The 23502-nt window shown below is 49.5% G+C and overlaps 1 protein-coding gene across 1 annotated transcript in view; it reads right to left on the reverse strand.

The window, feature by feature from the left end:
* Positions 1-6030: 6030 nt before the first annotated feature.
* RTN4R (reticulon 4 receptor) overlaps positions 6031-23502 on the reverse strand; it is a 112597-nt gene continuing 95125 nt past the window's right edge. Inside the window, exon 2 of the mRNA XM_005279288.4 lies at positions 6031-8062. Within this exon, the coding sequence (XP_005279345.1) occupies positions 6633-8062 (1430 nt within the window). The 3' untranslated portion in view covers positions 6031-6632. The remainder of the gene's footprint in view (positions 8063-23502) is intronic.

Below are 23502 nucleotides of genomic sequence, written 5' to 3' on the forward strand. Positions count from 1 at the left end.
CATGTGATGCGAAACAGCCAATGGGCATGCTACAGACTAAAGCTAAGCCAAGCTGGGGACGTCACCGGGGCTTGTCTACACAGGGAAGCTGCACTGGCTTAACATAATTTGTATTTTACCCCAATTCAGTCCAAGCACTGCAAAACCTAGATTCGGTTTAAGAGTGGGTTTAATTTGGGGTTCTTAAAAGCGTTCCTAATCAAGTTTGGATTTCCTGAAGTAAGCGTAATTTAAAGGAAATGAGAGCATGGGTGGCGGGTATAACAGGCCCGGGGAGGCTAAGTCTCCCCTGGTGCAGCTGTTGTTGACTTGCCGCAGGACGCCCAGGCCATGGTGACGCTCAGGGGCGGCTCCAGGAACCAGCGCAGCAAGCGCGTGACTGGGGTGGCAAGCCGCAGGGGGCGGCCTGTCGGTCGCTGTGAGGGCGGCAGGTAGGCAGCTTTCAGCGGCTCACCTGCGGGAGGTCTGCCGGTCCCGCGGGCTTCGGCAGCAATTCAGTGGCGGGGACGCCGATGGCGCAGCACCGGCGGACCTCCCGCAGCCGTGCCGCCGAATCCGTGTGACCAGTGGACCACACGCACGCGCACCGCCGAAAGCCGCCTGACTGCCATGCTTGGGGAGGCAAAAAACATAGAGCCGCCCCTGATGGCACTGCCTGTGCTCTCCCTCTTCGCCTCCATGCTCCGCCCCTTCTCCAAGGCCCCTACCTGGTGAGTCCCTCCTCTCTCCACTCCACCCTGCGTCTGTACGTCCCCGTTGCCCACCGCCTCCTCCCCTCTGCCCCTGTCCCCTGCAAGGCCACCCGTCGTGTCCCTCCTCACCCACCTCTCCTTGGAAGTCGCCGGGGGCTCAGCTCCGGTCAGTGGCCTGGAGCTTGGGGCTCGGGCTGGCCGGTGGTCCAGGATGGCTCAGGGCACTTGGGCAGGTGCTTGGGCTGGTGCTCAGGCTGGACAGTGGCCCAGACTGGAGGTCGGGGTGGTGCTCGAGCCATCCCGGACCGGGGGTCAGGGTGGGGCAGTTCTGCCAGGGCTCCTCCGGCCACGGTGAGGATGGAGGGGTTGGTGTTCCAGCAGGCAAGAGGGGATGGAGGGGGCAGGGTAAGGGAGCGGCCTCGAGTGGAAGGGGCGGGGCTGGTGGTTTAGCCTACCAAAAAGGGAGTTTCACCCGCCGCCCATGAATGAGAGTGTCCACAAGGTTACTAAAACTGGTTTAAATTTGCCCCTCTGGTGACCCACCACAGCTCCCGCAGTCCCACCCCGGAGCCCGCACCCCCAGTTAGAGCCCTCACCCCCTCCCACACCGTAAGCCCCTTCCCCAGCCCAGTGAACGTGAGTGAGGGTGGGGGAGAGCGAGCCACCCAGGGAGGGGTAATGTAGTGAGCGGGGGGCGGGGCCTCGGGGAAGGGGCGGGCCTAGGGAGTTCAATTTTGTGCAATTAGAAAGTTGTCAACCCTAGGAGTCCAGCTTCAGCAAACTCACACGTCACTGCTCTGGGGACAGGCCATACCCAACGTTACGCGCTCTTCTGGCCCGTGGTTTATTCCAAGCGGTGTGCTGCGCCCCTTGTCCTAGCTTTCAGGTCCATAATGCCGCTGGGCCTCTCTGATTGAAGGGCCTGATCCTGTGATGCACTGAGCACCCAGTGACCTCACCGGGTGCTCAGGGCACGCCACACCCTACAGGCTCAGGACCTGAAAGGCTGGCTCTAGAAACCGTGTGTCCAAACCAGTAGCACACGTGGCTGCCGGGGGTCACTGTGGGAGCCTATGTGCTGCATATTGTGAGCTCTGCCCCCTTCTCCCCGCTGGCCGGCCCCATGCGACGCTAGTGCCCCGTGAGCCACTGGATCAGTCCAGTGCTGGGATTTCTCCAACAGCAGGCAGCCGAAGCAGGAATCCCCGCTGCCACCCCCCACACTCACACCCTGTTTGGAACGTCCCAGCATTGGGCTAATTCCATGATCTCCTTGCAGGCCATAAATTCATGAGCTACACAGCCCCACAACTGCACTCACGACCTCCATGCTGCCGCTCCAAGCCAGGGGAGGGCTATGGTGTTGGAGCCATGGGGGCCCTGTGCCATGGGGGGCCTATGGCCCCCGATTGAGGACAGATGCTGTGCTGGCTGGGAATGCCGCATGCAGGATCCCAGCCCCTCCTAGGAGGCGCCTAGGGACTCAAGGGGAGGCTGGTTATACTTTGGTATTTAAATACACTGTTGTGTCACCCTGCCACCCTTCCCAAGTCTGCCACAGGAACCCAACTGCGGGGCACCCCCAGCCCAGGCCAGGAGCCCCTGACAACAGTGGCTGTGGGGTGAGGAAGTGAGGGGGGCTTAGCACAAAGCAGGGTGCTGGTCCTGACTCTGCCACTGATTCCCCATGCGAACTTGAGCAACTCACCTAGCCTCTGTGATGCTGTAAACTGGGGTTAGTCTTTGTGGAGGGCTTTGAGATCCTCGGATGAGAGGCATTAAGGACGGTCCAGCTGTTGTTATACATCAGCATCACCAATACACAGCTAAAGCACCTCCTGCCCCTTCTCCTCCCCTGTCCTCAGCCACCCTGGGCCTTCCTGGCTAGCTCCCCCCCACCCCCGCTCTAGTCCCATCCCTGTCCCACTTGTCGCATCCCAACCCCACCATCCGCCCCTTGGCCCTCCCTGGCGAGCTGAGACCCAGGTGCAGAAAGGAGACTACTGCAAGGAGTGACAAAACTGAGCACAGTCACTCCAAGCCCCAGCAAGCAAAGCAGGGCCCTGAACCCAAACCCGTGAGCTGGGGTGGGAGGGTTATAGCAGCATTTGGTGTCTACGCATTGGATAATGGGGTCATGATCCTTAACTTCAACTTGCTTACCCAGAATTGAAACAACTCTGGAACAGGTATCTGGGTGCCTCTCCCCCACCACCACCTTTTCAGCATTCTCACACTATAGATCGTTCTCCCAAAGCTTCTCTGAGCCCGCTCCACTGCAGGCCATAGCCAGAGCTTAAATTCTCTCCAAATACTTCCTGGAGCCCCAGGGCTTGGGGCTTCAGCCCCACAGGAGGTGCCAGGCTTGGGGCTTCTGCCTCGTGGGATGTGCCAGGGCTCGGGGCTGGATTGGAGTGACCTTGACGTTCAGGGGAGTTCAGACGCGGGATTCAGGTTTGGCCCAGGTCAGAGACACAAGCCACTCATGAGGCTTGGGTGTGGATCTGGGAGCGGCCTTCACAGATTGGAGTGTGTTTTGAACTTGGATGTTGTTGGTGCACCAGTGCAGACATTTTTGCTCTACTATGGCAAATATTTGGCTGTGAAACCCCCTGCTCAGTGCCTAACAATGGAATCATAGATTTTAAGGGCAGAAGGGACCACCATGTCATCAAGCCTGATCTCCTGCGCCATTCATTCCATAATTTTCTGTCCTATCCGTTTCCATTTCATCCTCCTCCATAGCTCTTCATCTGTGAATTTTTTCTGGCCCTCTGATGTTGAAGATTTGTCTAAGGGAGCTGCTTTTAAAAACTTGAAGTTTAGTTAGTAAGAATGTAATAAGTCTCCAAGTTTCAGTGCCATATGGTAAGACAGATTTTACAGTGGTGTTAAATATTCCAAGTTTACTTCAGAGGGCAAGGTTTCTGTTACTCCGGCACAGCTTTAGGGTTGCAAAGGCTTTCGCTAGTCTGCCTTTCATGTCTTTGTCTGTTCCACCTGCTTTGTTTACGGTGCTGCCAAGATATGTCAAGTGTCAGACCTCTTCTCTGTCAATCCCAGAAAAATGTTACTGGTCGTTCTCGTGTGTTGATTCTTTTGCTTTTAATTTTTTCAGCTGGCATTGGCCTGTAATCCCCAGGGCAAGAGGCAATGGGGCAGACCAAAGACGATGGAAAACACGTAACAGAGGCAGAACTGACAACTATCAAAATGACTTGGGAAGAAGCTAAGACTGCAGCAAGAGAAGGCAGGGGTGAAGGCCCTATGACCCGCATGGAATAAAGAGGCAAAGGTCAAGTCATTACGTGTCACCTGCCTGTTACAAATCAGGCTTAGGGGCACTGATACAAATGACTTCACACTCTCCCTGAGGAAGTTACAGATCACAGAGGAAACCTAGCCACTTTATAGGGAAAAGCAATCCATTTTCTAATGATGCCCCCCACAGCTCTGGAATAACCTGGGATACAAAGAGACAGGTCTGGTTTTAATACAAAAGAAACCATAGAATCATAGAATATCAGGGTTGGAAGGGATCTCAGGAGGTCATCTAGTCCAACCCCCAGCTCAAAGCAGGACCACTCCTCAACTAAATCATCCCAGCCAGGGCTTTGTCAAGCTGGGCCTTAAAAACCTCCAAGGAAGGAGATTCCACCACCTCCCTAGGTAACCCATTCCAGTGCTTCACCACCCTCCTAGTGAAATAGTGTTTCCTAATATCCAACCTAGACCTCCCCCACTGCAACTTGAGACCATTACTCCTTGTTCTGTCATCTGCCCCCACTGAGAACAGCCGAGCTCCATCCTCTTTGGAACCCCCCTTCAGGTCGGGTCCAAAGAAGAGCAACAAGAATGATTAAAGGTCTTGAGAACATGACCTATGAAGGAAGGCTGAAAGAATTGGGTTTGTTTAGTTTGGAAAAGAGAAGACTGAGAGGGGAAATGATAGCAGTTTTCAGGTATCTAAAAGGGTGTCATAAGGAGGAGGGAGAGAACTTGTTCACCTTAGCCTCTAAGGATAGAACCAGAAACAATGGGTTTAAACTGCAGCAAGGGAGGTCTAGGTTGGACATTAGGAAAAAGTTCCTAACTGTCAGGGTGGTTAAACACTGGAACAAATTGCCTAGGGAGGTTGTGGAATCTCCGTCTCTGGAGATATTTAAGAGTAGGTTAGATAAATGTCTATCAGGGATGGTCTAGACAGTATTTGGTCCTGCCATGCGGGCAGGGGACTGGACTCGATGACCTCTCGAGGTCCCTTCCAGTCCTATAATCTATAATCTATGAATCTAGTTGAAAGCAACAATCAAATCCCCCCTCCTTCTTCTCTTCTGGAGACTAAACAATCCCAGTTCCCTCAGCCTCTCCTCATAAGTCATGTGCTCCAGACCCCTAATCATTTTTGTTGCTCTCCACTGGACTCTTTCCAATTTTTCCACATCCTTCTTGTAGTGTGGGGCCCAAAACTGGACACACTACTCCAGATGAGGCCTCACCAATGTCGAATAAAGGGGAACGATCACGTTCCTCGATCTGCTGGCAATGCCCCTACTTATACAGCCCAAAATGCCGTTAGCCTTCTTGGCAACAAGAGCACACTGTTGACGGATTTCTATCCAAGGTACTTTATGAGCCCATCACCATGGTATCCGAGCACCTCACTGACAACAATGTATTTATCTTCATAACACGAGGGTGCATTATCCCCATTATACAGATGGGAAAGCGAGCTGCAGGGCTAATGAAGTGAATTCCACCAGACCCCCGGGGCAGGCCACCCAGATCTCCTTGATACCCAGCCATTGCTTGACCACAAGGCCATGTTTATTGTCTAGCAGCAATGGGGCTATGGTTCCTGGTTGAGAAGCCCAAATGTGAACACAGCATTGCTCTGGAAGCACTTCCTGACTATTAGCAGTCAGATTCAGTAATTTGTACAGGCCTAAAGAAAAATGCCCCATGTGAGTCCTGTGAGTGCTCAGGATTGCTTAGTCACCAGTCCTACACCAAAGAGTTTGGGACGTTTGGCTTGGAGGGGGCTGGGTTAATATGTCCAGCTATTCTGAGCATCTTGAAATATGCATGAGATGTTGGGGGAAGCTGTGGGACAGGTGGGAAAAAGCTGAGGCACAGTATGTTTCATGCAAGGAAATCCTTTGTTGGTGCCAATTAAAGATTGCATAATGGTGCAATGCACGTCTCATTTATTGCCTTCACATTAAATATTGGACCCTACCTCCCAGGCCTGAAGTTAAATGAGAAGATCTGACCCCCTTTTTATTTTCCAAGCTTTTCAGTTAACCAGCATGCTTCACCTCTTGCGGATGACGACAGCTTAGGAAAAAGAAATCTTTATTTTATATTTTTTTGTATACTTGTACACAAGTAAAATAAAATGCATATCTATATATACTGCAATCTTAGTGAAGGAAAAGGCAGCATTCTTTAACAAATGCTGCCCATAAACATGGCATGACGGAAATGAACACGGTAAAACGGCAATATTCATAAACATAGGAGTAAAGTAGCATCAAATGCATCACCTCCGCAAATGGGAACTTGCAACGCCGTTCAGTATGAGTTCAAGTTACAAACAAATTTTAAACATTCTTTCAGGAGCATTTTCTTACATACTCTTTTGGTGTGTGTGTGTGTGTGTGTGTGTATAAATTCTATTTCTTTACCATCTGCTGTAGCAACAGCTGTTATGTGAGTAAGTGCAGTTCCAAAGACCAAAGGTATAACTCACAGGTTTCAGGACAAATAAATTATGTACATCTTGGTTTTGTCTTTTTTTTTTTATAAAGGCATCCAGTTAACTTTTGTGTAACAAAGCTTTCTTGGGGTGTATAGCAGTTTGCTTCACTCTTGCAACATTTATGGAGGTCAGCAAAATTCTGGTGTTAACGTGTCATTGGCCAAGGGAAAGAGTTGCTTTTAGCAGAACAACAGTAAGCTCCACACCAAGAGGGGAAGCAAAAGATTTAGGCTTGGCTGTAATGTGGAGCTGTTTCCTTGTTGGGTGAGGCGGCACTGGGCCTTCGACTTGTTTTTTTTCGAGCACCCCTGCCTCTTTTTGGTTGGGACTGTGGAGGGTTGAATGGGAGCTAGGAATTCTGGTTTCAACTTGGTCAATGGAGGGTCTACAACGCTGGGGAAGGTCCCAAAAGGGGAGTCGTTTATCTGCTTGTTGCTCCCGTTTTTGGAAGGGTCCGTTTCGATGTACTTGGTCTTGGACATGTTCTCCTTGTCTTTGAAAGGGTTGTTGGGGGACGGACGGCTGCTGTGTGAAGATGGACTTGCCTTGCCCTTGGCTTCATAAATAAAGGATTTATCTGTTTCCGGTTGGCAGCACTTCTGGGTGCCGTCCCGGGAATTTAGAGGGGAGTCGGTGGTTGGCAGTTTGCCAGATCTGGTCTTAGTACTAAAAACACTTGTTCTTATCTGATTGAAAGAGTCGATACATCCTTCCAAGTCGCTGCTCTGCAGTCTTTTGAGGTCTCTCCCTGCCAAGTTAGTGGGCAGATGGCACTCCAGCTCCGATGAAGATCCTTTAAACTGTTTAAACCAATTCCAGAGGGACTGAGCCTGACAATCACAGATCCACTGGTTGCTATTTAAACGAAGGTATTGGAGGGACACCAAGGGAGCCATCGTTTCTCCAGTGAGCACCGTCAAGTTGTTATTGAACAGATACAAGGTCATCACTTTCCCCAGGTCATGAAAAGACCTGCGGTGAACCAGGCTGATTCTGTTCTGGTGCAACAGGAGCCGATCCAGGTTGATCAGCCCACGAAAGACATTCTCTGACAAGCTCTTAATTTTATTACCATGCAAAAACAGGTAGGTGAGATTTGCAAGATCTAGGAAAGTGTCATCAAGCAGGTTCTGCAGGTTATTATCCTGAAGGTAGAGATGCTGCAAGGAGAACAACCCTCGGAAAAGCCCTGTGGAGAGCTCCAGGAGCCCACAGCGATCCAGGTGTAAGGCGTGAAGGTGAATGAGACCCCGGAAAGTGGTGGGATTGATGGACTTCAAGTTCACATTGTCACTGAGGTCTAACTCCTCCAGTTTGTCAAGCCCATAAAATGCCCCGGACTCGATGAGGCTGATGTTGTTGGAATGGATCCAAAGGATCGTCATGTTGCGGCAGGAACTGAAGCTGGTGGACCTCACCAGGGTTATCTTGTTATTGTGCAGGAAGATGCGCTGGGTCTGTATGGGGATCTCAGTGGGGATTACTGTCAGTCCCTGCTGCTGACAGCTTATTGTGATCTTGGGTTCACTGTAGCATACACACGCCCCGGGGCAAGATTCCACTTCCGACTGGATGTTCAAGCAAAGCACCAAAATCAGCAGTTTGCTTCCTAAAGGACAACAAAAATAGAAAGTAAATTAGAGTCAGTTACAGGAGAGCATTTTTCTCTGCAACTCATGTATTAGGCTGAAATTCACCTTTGCAAGTGCATTGCATTAACCACGCGGTATCCACAAACAGCATGGGCCAGGGGAGCCAAACAATTACAATAAAGAATGAAAACTCTTCTGCCACTCAACACAATAGTTAAAATCAATGTACGCTTGGAGAGAGTCTGAATGCTGCATTGGTCTGTCACACCTGGGAGGCCTCAGAACTAGACCACAAGTGGAAATTAGTATCCTTATCATTTATGTGTAGTGGGTATTGCATTGTGTGTTGTGACGATCAGGAAGTGGAGGGAGGCTCTGGATAAATGTCCTAACACAGAGACAGTCCCTACCCCAAAATAGTAAATAGCCTTACTCCCTGGAGGCATTTCTTTCCATCGCAGAATCACCGCACCGTTTAGCACTATTCAACACTAGGACCAGGTCTACGCTACAGCCCTATATCGGTATAAATACGTCGCTCAAGGGGGTGACAAATCCACGCCCCTGAGTGACATAGTTATGCTAACCTAACTCCCGGGAAGATAGTGCTATATTGGTGGGACAGCACTATGTTGGCTGCACCGCTGTACATGAAGACAAGCCCTCTGCTCAGGAATCAGGGGGTAGCCGTGTTAGTCTGTATCCACAAAAACAACAACGAGTCTGGTGGCACCTTAAAGACTAATAGATTTATTTGGGCATAAGCTTTTGTGGGTAAAAAACCCACTTCTTCAGATGCATAGAGTGAAAGTTACAGATGCAGGCATTATATAATGATACATGAAGAGAAGGGAGTTACCTCACAAGTGGAGAACCAGTGTTGACAGGGCCAATTCGATCAGGGTGGATGTGGTCCACTCCCAATAATTGATGAGGAGGTGTCAATTCCAGGAGAGGCAAAGCTGCTTCTGTAATGAGCCAGCCACTCCCAGTCCTTAGTCAAGCCCAAATTATGTCTCATGATATAATGCCTGTATCTGTAACTTTCACTCCATGCATCTGAAGTGGGTTTTTTACCCACGAAAGCTTATGCCCAAATAAATCTGTTCCTCTGCTCAGGAGTGGCCCAGGGCGGGGATGGCAGAGGGTGCACTGGCCAGGCATGGGTTGCATTGTGCCAGGTGGTGCTGGTGCTACCCTTTTAGTTCCTCCTAGTCTGGCACACCACAACCCATGTTGCGCCCTCTGCCATCCCAGCCACCCATAAGCAGGTATGTGAATGTACAGAAATGTGAACTAGCATCTCTTCTTGTGCCTTTCCATCAGCTCTCTCTGCACTAACCCCTTTGTCCGGCAGGAAATGATTGCATCCGACTCTCAGAAGAACTGACAAGCCAAGCATGTTTATAGAGAGGCACTAGGGCATTGGGCTTCATTTCTGCCTCTTCTAATGCTGATCATTTTGCCAGCCAAGTGCTATGTGATCTCATACCTTGGCCTTCCCTTTTCTCCTGGGAAATCCGTGCAGTCCCTCCGAAAGAGCAGTTGGGCATGGCTTATGCTTGCCAGAGGGTGATGCTGTGCTGGACGGAGGTTGTGCCCAGCCGGATTCAAGGACCCCTGAGAGTTTGCATCACAGGAGAATCTTTCATTTGTGCTTTGTGTGCGCAGTGAGTGTGAAATGGCAACATTTTTGCATGCTGAATCTCAGCCCCACTCCTTCCCAGAGCCCAGCCCCACACGACAAGGTGCTGAGGCCCAGACCCTCCAATGGGAGTTCATGCCTAAATACCTTTGAGGAGCTGGGCTTGTGTGCTTTCAACTCCCAATGAAGCTGGTGAGAGCTGAGAGCAGTCGGCCCTCACAGGGCCCAGCCCCAAATTCGCATTAGCAAAAAACTCACAATGCCAGGTAGGTGACTTTTGAGGTGCATGCATGGCAGATTAATCTTTTGTGGGCCTTGGCACTCAGACTGTGGCCCCTCCCCTGCCCCCCCCACCCAAGGCCCGTCCCCTGCTTGGCCTCTCCTCCCTCCCCTGCCCCTGGTCGAGACCCTGCCGTGCCGCTTGCACAGAGGGAGGGAAGGAGTGGAGAGGAGTGAGCAGGGGGTGGGCAGGGCTTCAGGGGGAAGGGGCCAAGTGGGGGCAGAGCCTCAGGGCAGAGTGCAAGTGGAGTGTGGGGGGGGCAGTGCCACGGTCTGGGCGCCAGGGCCACTTCTGAGTGTGGGGCTGGCACCACAGCGTCATTGGCGCCATCGTAAACCCGGTACTGGGTACATGCCTGGTTGTGAAATGAGACACGCTACAGGCAACAGGTCCGGTGTGTTCTCCTCTCTCCGTAACCCAGAAACCCACAGGGAGACAGCAAGAGATGCATCTTACCCTGGGCCCATCGCCCCAGCGAGAACTACAGGCTGAGATTAGCCTGAGGAACCTGGGAAGGCATTTTTAACAGGGTTCTGCTAGCAATTAGCAGCCATGTAATTAGCTTGTTCCCTCTAACTAATCTGCTGAACCACGATCTGAAAGCAGCAGTGACAGCACATGCCCGTTTGTGAAATGCCCCATGCCGTTTGGAACACATGATCGTCAAACACATGTGTCTCCATTCCAGCTCACCACAGCATCTGGCGCGAAGGAGACACGCTCCTATCATGAGCCGGGAAAGTCCTCGCCAAGGGACAAAGAGCACCTTTCTGTATTTGTTTCTATGGCAGGTTTGGGCTTTGTTAAGAAACTGGAAATGTTGGTCTTGCATTTTAATGCCTCTTTACACCTACATTAAAAGTAGCAGCTTGAGAGTTGAGATCAGAGAGTCAGGCTAAGGTGACCAGACAGCAAATGTGAAAAAATCAGGACAGGGGGTGGGGGGTAATAGGAGCCAATCTAAGAAAAAAGACCCCAGAATCGGGACTGTCCCTATAAAATCAGGACATCTGGTCACCCTACGTCAGGCAGACCAAGACACTGACACGGAACCAGACAAATGAGCGGGACACAGAGAGAGTCCTGTCAGTTCCAGCCAACGTAGGTGCAATGGAATCAAAACACCGCTCTCGAATGGCTGACTGCATTTCACAGGCAAGCCTGGAAGCCAATACTGTATCTAATGCAATCTCCTCATCTCTGAGTCTAAGTAGCAACTTCAAACTCAGATGATAAGAGCATAAATCATATGGAAATTCTACCAAACTGTTTACTGAAGCAACGACAAAGGTATCAAAGCGGCTGAGGGGGAAGAGGCTCTTTCACGTGATAAAAGGCTGGAAACCTAGACGCGTGCTTCACTCCTGTCATAAAAATTCACTCGGCAGAGCTAATAAATCGGTTGCTGATCCAATAGTCCCAGATAGACATGAGATTCCTGTACATCATATTTCACTTGGGAGAAGAAACCTCCCCAGCACGTTGGGATAATTCTAGCCTGATATTATTATGTGCTGTGCCTCCCTGGAAGGCGGCGTGTTGGGCTCAGTATTATGACACATTCTGGCTGGCTTGTCATGTTTTGACACATCACAACCCGTTGTATGGAGTAAAGTAACACAAGGCAACTGAAGTCTCCTGCTGGGGAGGTGTCACGCCGGGAGGAGCCTCTTGGGAAATTAAAACAATCCCGGCATCTCGCTGGCCAGCACGATTCCTCTCCCGCTAAGACAGAAAACCGGCAGGAAAGGAAATATGTCTTTCTGGAGGGTTCTTCAGCAGCGTGATTCATAGCACCAGGGGGTCAGGGATGGCGCTAGAGGGGTGGAATTCAGTCTGCACCACAGCAGCATCCGCTCCATTGTAACACAGCATCCAGGCTACACGTCTTGCCTGGCAAATCAGGGCTGCTTCCAGCGCTTCCTCCCCTGCAATTACAAGAGTGCAGGGCCTAAAACCGACCTGGGAGCAAATCGAACTCGGCCCTTGATGCACCACACGTGCCCTGCCAATACGTGAGGGGGGCACAACAGAACCAATGCAGAAGACAGAAATCGGTGTGACGGCACATCCATCTCCAGCCCCAGACAGGGGCCGGCAACGCTTGTGTATATACCGCTCCTCCCACGCACAAGGGACTGGGATCGCATGTCACTATACCCCGCATCCTCCCCCTCAGAGCTATATCGCCTGCTTTCAGTCCTGTCCATTCGGGTGTTTTGTACCAGTGTGCAGAGTGAGGGCCCCGCAGGTCCCTGGTGGTGGCCACAGCTGCTGGCTGTAGGCCCAGGCCTAGCCCCAGTCTCTTGGCCTACAGAGCCAGAGGGGTGGCAGTGTTTCTTCCCAGCCCACAGCAGCAGAAGGAAGGTGACAGGCCTTGCTCATGCTGCTGGGAGCCCGTCAGTGGCTTTGATTCCTGCTGCTAGAGAAGCAGCGGAGGGGAAGTAATTCCAGGCACCACAAACCTCTCTGTCGCTCTGGCTTTTAGTTAGTGAGCTCGGTGCTAGCGAGTGGCTCCTTTCACCCAGACAGCTCCTGTCAATGGTCTCCCCAGCCTTTTCTCGCTTCCAGTTTGTTTCCCTTTGTTGGGCTGGGCCCTGCGCTCACAGGGCTCGCAGCGCCGGTCACCAGGAGCCTGGCCAACTTCCCCAGCCATCACAGCGGGACCCAGGATAGGCTGCTGGGGCCCACGCCAGCGCCGCAGCCCCCAGCGATGGAAGAGTTCGGCGTAGGGCTGCCAAGTTTGGTTGGCCGTATTACTGGAGGCTTCATCCCATGACATCATCTTTAATTAAAGATTCAGCTTTAATTCCTGGAGACTCCAGGACAGTCCTGGAGTGTTGGCAACCCTACTTCAATGAGGCAGGGGCACTCGCTCTCCTCCCAGCCCCCCCCCCCTGAGGGCACAGCAGCTATTTCACTGCACTTGCCATGGCAGCAGGTGGGGGGGGGGCATGCAGCGACAAGGGCGCATCTTAGGGGAGCTCCTGGTCTGGCTGGGGCGGATCGTCCCTGGGACCTGGGCTAGGGGTGGCATTTCCTCTGGACAAAACAGCCCCATCCCAGTGTCCCAGCGTTTGGATGGGGCTTTGACTGGGAGCTGGAACATGGAGCTGGGTTCTATTTATTTGTCAGTGTGCATGTGTGTGTAGTAGGTGGGGGTGTTTGTGAGTGTGTGTTGGATAGTGTGTGGGCAAGTTTGCTATGTTTATTAGTAGTATTTGTACTGAGGGAGCCAGTACAAATTTTAAGCTGCCATGGAATAAAAGGGAAGGTCCTTTCATGGATTGAGAACTGGTTAAAAGACAGGGAACAAAGGGTAGGAATTAATGGTAAATTCTCAGAATGGAGAGGGGTAACTAGTGGTGTTCCACAAGGGTCAGTCCTCGGACCAATCCTATTCAACTTATTCATAAATGATCTGGAGAAAGGGGTAAACAGTGAGGTGGCAAAGTTTGCGGATGATACTAGACTGCTAAAGATAGTTAAGTCCAAAGCAGACTGTGAAGAACTTCAAAAAGATCTCACAAAACTAAGTGATTGGGCAACAAAATGCCAATGAAATTTAATGTGGATAAATGTAAAGTAATGCACATTGGAAAAAATAACCCCAACTATACATACAATATGATGGGGGCTAATTTAGCTTCAACAGGTCAGGAAAAAGATCTTGGAGTCATCCCTTCCAACCCTAATCTTCTATGATTCTATGATTTGGGGGTATTTTAAGAGCTGTTTCAGACAGAGTGTGTGTGAATGTGTGTTTGTCCATGTGCCTGCTTGCCTGTTTCTGTTTCTATATATGTATGGGCCTCCTCCATCTCTGTTTCCTCTTCAATTCCCTGTCCCTCCCTCCATCTTCCTCTCCTCCTTCTTTTTCTCTCATCCTCCCTCTTCCTCCCCCATGTGCTTTCTAGTTTCCCTACCTTGGGAGCCGACAGTTAACAGGGACCCAGCCTGTGGGAACAACAGCCTTGTCTTTGTGGCCTGGGCAGCTCTTTGTGTTTTGTCCATCACCATTCACACTCTGCTGCCTCTGATTACCCGGAGCACAGAGCAGAGAAGAAAGCATTGGCACCGCAGATACAACAGAGATGTTGCACAAACCAGCCAGGACAGTGGCCTGCAACCTCTCAACCCTGTGAACAGGGTTAACTGAGTCCGAATGAAGGGGCCCAATCCTGGGAGGGGCTGAGCATCTGCAACTGTTGGGGGCCCCAACGGGAGTGGCTGGTGCTCAGGATCCCTTCGGATCGAGCCCCTGGGGCGATGTCAGTTGCCGAGGGAACCAGTGCTGGGGGGATTTGACTTCGGCGAGTTAAAAGAGACCTGGTGTCATCTCCTGCCATAGGGTTGCCAACTTGGTAATATTTAAAAACCGGACACTCCGGCAGGAGTGCCAGAACCTCCCCCGAAGCCCCACCCCTTCCCTGAAGCCCCACCTCTTCTCCTAAGGACCCGCCCCTGCCCTGCCTCTTCACGAGGCCACACCCCCATTTGCTCTTCTTCTCCCCTCCCCCCATTGGGTCACTGCTTTCCCCCCCCTCCCCCTCCTGACACAGGTAGAAGGCAGCTTCAGCTGAGCAGGGGCTGGCACAGGTGACGACTCGGTGCCTCCCCATCTCCCCCACCCATGGTCACTGGACTTTGGGTGTCTGGTCAGTAGCTCTGACTGGATACTGTCAGGTCCCCTTTTCGACCGGACTCTCCGGTTGAAAACCAGACACCTGCCCATGCCCCAGACCAGAGCAAGGCCCTGGCTGTGTGTCTGTTAACCAGCCCATTCCTTTCCCTGTATGCAGAGAGCCTGCAACCCTGCAGGGCACTGCAGCTATGCCACTATGGGACTCGAAGTCCACAGGGTGGACTCTGCCAGCACCCAGCCGGGCCCCTGATGTTGCCACCTGAACAAGAGAAGGCAGGTAACCAAAGGGATGGGCCTGGGGAGGGAAAGCAGGGGCCCAGCTACACCAGTGCCCGACTGGCACATTTCCAATACAGTTGCTTGTTTTCCCCGAGTTCTGCATTGCAAGCCCAGCTGTGGGTTCCCGTTCACTGCAGGGCCCCATATCCGCCCAGTCTAATGGCCCTGAATTATGTCCCACAGATTGGGAGAAAGGAGACAGCAGACTCCTCCACCCACCCAGCATGCTCCCACAGGATCAACCACTGCACTTCAGCACAGAGCCCCAGACCAGGCCCACCACCTCTAGCGCTGTTTCAATCCCCACCCATCCCTGTGGAGGTAAAGACCCTCGGGGGGAGATTGATTCCAAATCCCCATGAGGGACCATTCCCTTCTCCCTTCCAGATCATGATTAAAACTTTACTGGTTTAAAACACAGTTCCGGTCAAAAGCAAAAGATAAAAAGAAAACTCAGCACCTGGCACCTTCCGTCCTTCCAAGAGCTTGGCTTGGAGTTTTGCATTTGTCCCTCCTGAGCTTTCTTTAAAGCCAGAAACCTCCTCCAGTCAAACAGCAGCACTTCCCCTTTGCCATACAAGTGTTATGACTCATGGAACTGGGAAGCAATTAAAGTGGGTCCATTAGCTGCCTTTCTGCTAGTCCCACGTGCGATCGCATTGTCAAATACAGCAATTAGAAAGAAAAGGCTCCTGGGGCCTCTAATAGACGCTTTGCAAACTTTCTAAGAGGCCAAAGCAAAATGCAATTTTCTGCAGTTTGCAGAGCCAGAACCTTTCCCTCCCGCTTTCCTCTTGTCTCTATTGATTTGGAGATATTATAATGCAGCTTTACTACAGTGGAGGGTCAATAATCATTTGAATTCACTCCGGGTTGGACATAAAGGGGCTACTTTACAATATAAAACCTTTTGCTGATGCAAACAGCACTTTACTTTTGTTTATAGCATATGGCGTGAGGAGAGCGGCTTAATTCCCAGCTGTAAATTGCTATTGTTTGAAATTCACCCTATGGCTTTTAAGCCCATTTTGCAAAGTAACTTCAGTTTCTCCTCTATTGTTGACTGAGGCGGAAGGATTTTGGGGGGAGCAGGGGTTATGTGTTTTACGTTGAATGTGTGCTGGTAGGTTAATGGGGTACAAGTTTTTTGGGGGGGGGTAGTCTCATGCCAGTAATTACATCCACATGGAGTGGGGAAGAGTACCCCATAACCTGGATAGGAGCATTCAGGGGGGAATCAACCTTATTACCACGCCCCCATGGGGGAGAAGCACCCTCCATGACATCTAATGGGAACCATGCACCCCCAGCTGGTGAGAGAACAATCCAATTTGTGTCCAGGGTACCTATAACCCCATATTAACTACACCCTTCAGTGCTACATGCTGAGCCAATCCTTTGAGCTCCGTCTCCATCAACCTTCAGGGCTGCATGTGTGTAGAGAGCCAGAACGATTTAGCTTAACAAAGAGAAGGTAAAGGGGGTGACCGGATTGCAGCCTATAAGTATCTACATGGGGAACAAATATTTAATAATGAGCTCTAACACAATCCAGTGGCTGGAAGCTGAAGTTAGAGAAAGTCAGACTGAAAATAAGATGTAAATTTTTAACGGAGAGAGTAATTAACCACTGGAGCAATTTAATTTGCCAAGGGGCGTGGTGGATTCCCCATCACTGACAATTTTTAAATCAAGATGGGATGTGTTTCTAAAAGCTCTGCTCTAGGAATTATTCTGGGGCAAGTCTCTGGTCTGTGTGATACAGGAGGTCAGACTAGATGACCACAGTGGTCCCCGCTGACCTTAGAATCTATGAATGGGACCTTGGTGGTACAGTAATATACATTAATAAAGATGACATACTTGAGAACTATGTTAAAAGAAAGTTATTTGGTTTGCAAAGTCAAGCACTCAAACGTTAGGAAATGCCGGTCATCAGCGCAACCTTAATTCTGTCTCCTTGTCCAGCTACCCTGCGCACTGAATGAGGTGTTGTCCTGTGGAAAAAATAATACGTGAGCATGTCCTTAAAGATTGCGCCGCAATGTATATGCGCAAGATGAATAGGCAACTGGAAAGCTGGCATTCCCTCCCTTTTGAGTGCTCAACTTTGCCATCTCAATAACATTCTTTTACGTTTTTTATTTGGTATGTAATATCTTAGGGGGTTATTTTTAAGGAAAAAAGGTAAACACAAGTTCTATGGTGTGCAACCAGGGTGGATAAAAATCAATGATTTTAAAACAATTAAATTCAAAATCTGATTTTTTATTTAAATTAGATGGGTGATCCCACTGAGGAATACACCAAGAAACTGCACCATCTACTCAGGACACTCCCTACACTAACACAGGAACAAATCAACACAACCTTAGAGCCCCAACCGAGGTTATTCTATCTACTACCCAAGAGCCACAAACCTGGAAATCCTGGACGCCCCATCATCTCGGGCATTGGCACTCTCACTGAAGGACTGTCTGGATATGTGGACTCCCTACTCAGACCCTATGCCACCAGCACTCCCAGCTATCTCCGTGACACCACAGATTTCCTGAGAAAACTACAATGCATTGGTGACCTCCCAGAAAACACCATCCTAGCCACCATGGATGTAGAGGCTCTCTACACAAACATCCCACATACAGATGGAATACAAGCTGTCAGGAACAGTATCCCTGATGATGACACAGCACAACTTATTGCTGAGCTCTGTGACTTTATCCTCACGCACAATTATTTCAAATTTGGTGACAATATATACCTCCAGACCAGTGGCACCGCTATGGGCACCCGCATGGCCCCACAATATGCCAACATTTTTATGGCTGACCTGGAACAACGCTTCCTCAGCTCTCGTCCACTCATGCCCCTTCTCTACCTACGCTATATTGATGACATCTTCATCATCTGGACCCATGGGAAGGAGACCCTGGAAGAATTCCACCATGCTTTCAACAGCTTCCACCCCACCATCAACCTCAGCCTGGACCAATCTACACGGGAGGTCCACTTCTTGGACACCACCGTACAAATAAGCGATGGCCACATTAACACCACCCTATACTGAAAACCCACCGACCGCTACGCCTACCTTCATGCCTCCAGCTTCCACCCCGGTCACACCACACGATCCATCGTCTACAGCCAAGCACTGAGGTACAATCGCATCTGCTCCAACCCCTCAGACAGAGACCAACACCTACAAGATCTTCACCAAGCATTCTCAAAACTACGATACCCACACAAGGAAATAAAGAAACAAATCAACAGAGCCAGACGTGTACCCAGAAGCCTCCTGCTACAAGACAGGCCCAGAAGAGAAACCAACAGAACTCCACTGGCCATCACCTACAGTCCTCAGCTTAAACCTCTCCAACGCATCATCAGTGATCTACAACCCATCCTGGACAATGATCCCTCACTTTCACAGACCTTGGGAGGCAGGCCAGTCCTCGCCCACAGACAACCTGCCAACCGCAAGCATATTCTCACCAGCAACCACGCACCGCACCATAACAACTCTAACTCAGGAACCAACCCATGCAACAAACCTCGATGCCAACTCTGCCCACATATCTACACCAGCAACACCATCACTGGACCTAACCAGATCAGCTACAACATCACCGGCTCATTCACCTGCACGTCCACCAATGTTATATATGCCATCATATGCCAGCAATGCCCCTCTGCTATGTACATTGGCCAAACTGGACAGTCACTACGCAAGAGGATAAATGGACACAAGTTAGATATCAGGAATGGCAATATACAAAAACCTGTAGGAGAACACTTCAACCTCCCTGGCCACACAATAGCAGATGTAAAGGTAGCCATCTTACAGCAAAAAAACTTCAGGACCAGACTCCAAAGAGAAACTGCTGAGCTCCAGTTCATTTGCAAATTTGACACCATCAGATCAGGATTAAACAAAGACTGTGAATGGCTATCCAACTACAGAAACAGTTTCTCCTCCCTTGGTGTTCACACCTCAACTGCTAGCAGAGCACCTCACCCTCCCTGATTGAACTAACCTCGTTATCTCCACACTGATATATACCTGCCTCTGGAGATTTCCATTACTTGCATCTGAAGAAGTGAGGTTCTTACCCATGAAAGCTTATGCTCCCAGTACTTCTGTTAGTCTCAAAGGTGCCACAGGACCCTCTGTTGCTTTTTACAGATTCAGACTAACACGGCTACCCCTCAGATACATAAACTGTTAGAATAATTTAAATTAAATAAAGAATAATAATATTCAAGCGGCATACGTTTGCTGCCAAAGTTTTAAGGAAAGTCAAAGGACTGAACTGGTGGAAGTTGCTGGCTAAGGCTAGGTCTACACTACTGGGGGGAGGGTCGACCTAAGATACGCAACTTCAGCTACGTGAATAGCGTAGCGGAAGTTGCGTATTTTAGGTCTACTTACCTGGCTGTGAGGACGGCGGCGAGTCGGCCGCTGCCGCTCCCCCATCGACTCCGCTTCCGCCTCTCACTACAGTGGATTTCCGGAGTTGACGGCAGAGCCATCGGGGATCGATTTTATCACGTCTACACTAGACGCGATAAATCGATCCCCGATAGATAGATCACTACCCGCCGATCCAGCGGGTAGTGAAGACATGCCCTAAGAGTATGTTGAAGGGCTAAACTAGCATTCAACAGCAGTAGCTTCTTCTGCAGATATAGAGGGAATATTTTCTCCATTTCAGTTTATTCAATTAGTTCAGTTCAATGACTAGTTCATTCAAAGTTAAGAAACTGATTGAGAGTTGAAAAAGCAGGAAAGCTTGTTTGCCTCTTCCAGTCTATAAATAAAATCTAAGTGTGACAGCATGAGATTCACTAGTTCTAAAATTTCAACAGACATGGTGACCAGAAACAACCAGTTCTATTCACTAGCTACAGATCATATTTCCTGTGTTTCATAAATCAGTTAGGTTTAAATGCAAAACATGTTTTGATAAACTTTCTTTTTTTAATGTATCCAGCACATGTAAGGTAGATTTATTTAACTAATAAAAACAATTTTAAAATGCTGTGTTTGTGCATTTTTAATTGAATTCCAAATTCCATCCAACTGCAGCTGGATACAAATCAAAAGTAAAGCATTTATCATCACCTTGTAAATAAGAAATGCAACATTCCGCACTTTCTAACAAAATAAAAATGTAAAAATGAAGAATCTGAATAAATGCATGTTAAGCAATGTAATTGCTTAAATAAACGGGTACAGATATAGTACTTCCTCCTGGTTAGCAAAAAGAAGTATCAAATTATACCAGCAATACGAATCAACCTTTCCTTAAGATAATTAAATGTAAAAATACAAAATGAGGTTTAAATTGATTCTTTAAAGCAACATTTCTTACTTCCCCCCCCATCATGAAACATTAGCAGGGTTTGAACCCCAAACCTTCAACACAGAACACTACAATTTGAGCTAAGCAATTAGCTAATAGTAGTAAACAGCTGCTATCTCAGAGGGGAATCGCAGCTTGCTGGGGCCATGTGTTAGTTCTGCTAGGAGTTATCCAGGCTGGCTCTATTTCCCCCTAACCACTCCAGCGACCCTCAGGTGTTCCTAGTACTTTGGCAGTAGCGTTAGCCCAGACTTGGAATGCTTGTGTTTAGTTATTACGTGGGCAGGCTGTAAACATTTCCCCAAGGAAATGGCGATTTTTTAACAGTTGATATTTCAGTAAATCTGAAAGGAATTCCATGGGGAACAAAAAAGGCACTTCTCTAGCCTGAGGGCTTTTCCCCTGACAAATTTCAAAAGCCTTCTGCAAACCATAGAAATGTGAAATCTTCTCTAAGAAAAGGTTGCAGGAATCTTTCTATTATGAAAAGTGTCAGCCAACTTAATGTCACTAGAGCTCAGCTCCCCCCTATGATGATAGCAATAACAACACCACCAATTCAGCTAATATTTCCCTATTGTGGGCAGGGAATGAGAAAGCCACATTCTGTGGCTATGGAGTTTGCTGTAGAACCCACCTCTTCTTCCCAAAGAATCATGCTCCGGAATCTCAGCTTTCCTTCAAACAAAAATGTTCCCAGATCTCAGCTGCACAGAAAACCTTAACATGTGATCAATGCAGTAACGTCTTCCTGAGTCTGGAGACAGCCTGAAACGATAGCTGTCAGTGGCATGAGCCACTCGATTCAGCTTTAAGAGTTAAAGGGTTGTTACAAAACTGGGCCTCCCGCATGGTTGTGCAATTGGGAGAAAAGGGAGCCAGGAGCCTCTCTCCTTTTTTACATCCCCCTCACAGGGCTCAGTACGTCCTTGTGCTTAGCAAAAGCAAGTAGGTAACATAGTGCTGCGGTAGCACAATACCTCCAGGAGCTCATGCTGTATCATTCTGCCTGGAATGTCCTAGGGCCCCCATTCAGATCTTCAATGTGAGGTCACTACTACCAGAAATTTCAGTGTGTCAGTGTCCTGCACAGAAACAAACTGTTAAGCTCCTGAATGACCAGTATCTAAGGTAGTGCAGGGAGTGGGAGAAACTCACTGCTCCTTTCCCACTACCCTAGAGAAGAACTGTGTTTGCCCTGTGCCAAGAAAGTGACTGTTAACAATAATCATCTCCTCTAAAACACTCTCATACAAAGTGCTCTACGGCCTGACTCCACAATTCTAGAATCCCTAGGGATACAGATCCAAAATCAGCCACTTCTGGAACCCAGCAGCGATCCCACACCAACAGCATGGCACAGCAAGGAGTTTCTCATGAAGATTAATGTTGCCATGATACTGCAGGTGGAGCGTAGGAAGATGGAATGGAATCACTGAGCTGGGATCTGGCCCAGATATCAGAGTTAACACTTCCTTTGCTCTTGCATAGAACACAGTGGATTCTCACAAGAAGCTAGGATCTTGGTTTTATATCTCATCCCAAAGATGGCACTTCCAGCAGCACAGTCCCACAATGCCCCAGGCCGTTCACTGGCTCAGCACTGCCCCAGAGTGAGGAGTCCCACCAGATGAATTGCCACGGGCAGCCCCTGAAGCACAAGTGCCACCTAGAACCACTCTGGGGTGACTGATTCTGAACACAGGAATGTTTTCAATTGTCAGTGCCATTTCTTGAAGAAACAGCTCCTGCTGTATTACTAGGCTTGGCTGAATTCCATTTTTTAATTTTGACAGATAATATCAATGTTTATTTTTAGGCATTTTTTCCATTTCTGTAAACTGAAATTTTCACAGTTGAGCAAAATTATGAGTTTTAAGCATTTTCTTTTATTTTTATCTATTTAGATTTTCACACTCGTGGGAAATAATGGGGGAGGGGTCAGACAGCAATTATTTAATGACCGTGGACGTTGAGATTCACAAAGTTAAGGCTTTATAACCGTTAAAACACAAATTGTCAACATCACTTGATAAAATATACACAGTAAATATCCCTTAAATCAAACTCTGACTTCTCAAGCAGCATTTTTCTTATTCTGCCTATCTGTGAATTTCGATTGTTAACAATGGAAATATATGTGGTGGTTTGTGTGTGTACTCTTGAGTTGTTTCTAAAATTAGTAGACCTGGGTTCTACTTCCCCCATGGACTTCCTGTCTGACCTCAGGCTGGTACCTTACCTTAGGGACAGAGTTTCAAAGGTTTTTAGGCACCCAAAGATGCATCTAGGCATCTAGTGGGGTTTACAAAGCACCTGACCTTCTAGGCACTTTTGAAAATCCCACTAGGTGCCTGCATACTTTTGAAAATCTGGCATTTAGTCTGTGTGTGCCTCAGTGCCCCTCATTTACAATCGGGATAACAGCACTGCTCTTCCTCAGTGGGTCTGTGAGGAGAAATTGGTTAGACATTGTGAGGTGCTCAGATACTAGGGTGAAGAGGCCACATAAGTACCACCGGTAGAGTGGAAACTTCTCTATACCACTGCTAGCCCTTCCCCTGGTTTTGTCTCCTTCTTTTCACCTACCCCCCTCCCATGGGCAGCAGGTGGAGAGGCAGCCCCCGGCTCTGTCCCTTCCGCCTGCGTCTTCCCCCACGGCCGGAGCCCGAGGGCCCCCCCCAGCCAGAGCCACAAGCCCTCCCCGCTTGGAGAAGCCCAGAGTTTCCTCTCCCCTCAGCTGCAGGAGCCACAGGCTGGCCAAAGCCCCAACCCCCCACCCACCCACCTGTCCGGAGGAGCCCCGGGCTAACCACAGCCCAGAACGACCCCCGACCTGCAGCCCGGAGTGCCTACATGTGCCTCCTCAGCCACCCCGGAACCTGCATGGGGCATCATAAAGCAAAAAAACGTCGCCACCAAACCTCACAACTGGAGGTTCAGTGGCTGTGGCATCTCCCTCTTCTCTGAGCGTAACCTTGGCTCAGAGTCTCTCTGTCCGCACAGAGTGATTCCTGTTTTACAGGCTCATCTAAGGACTTCCAGATCCTTAGTTTAATTACCAGCCCTTTCTGATCTGAATCACCCTGCCTCTGTTTACAAGCAAAATGCTGACTCCCTGCACAGGGCACAAGCTGGGACCAGCACCTCTCCTCTGATGAACTCACATTGTACTCCTCAGGCTACAGGGCAGTTCAGAGCTCTGCCATGCCGCTGACCTGTGCCTGAGCAGAGCTCCTGTATGA

The sequence above is a fragment of the Chrysemys picta genome, chromosome 15, assembly GCF_011386835.1.
Source record: "Chrysemys picta bellii isolate R12L10 chromosome 15, ASM1138683v2, whole genome shotgun sequence".
Lineage (NCBI taxonomy): Eukaryota > Metazoa > Chordata > Testudines > Emydidae > Chrysemys > Chrysemys picta.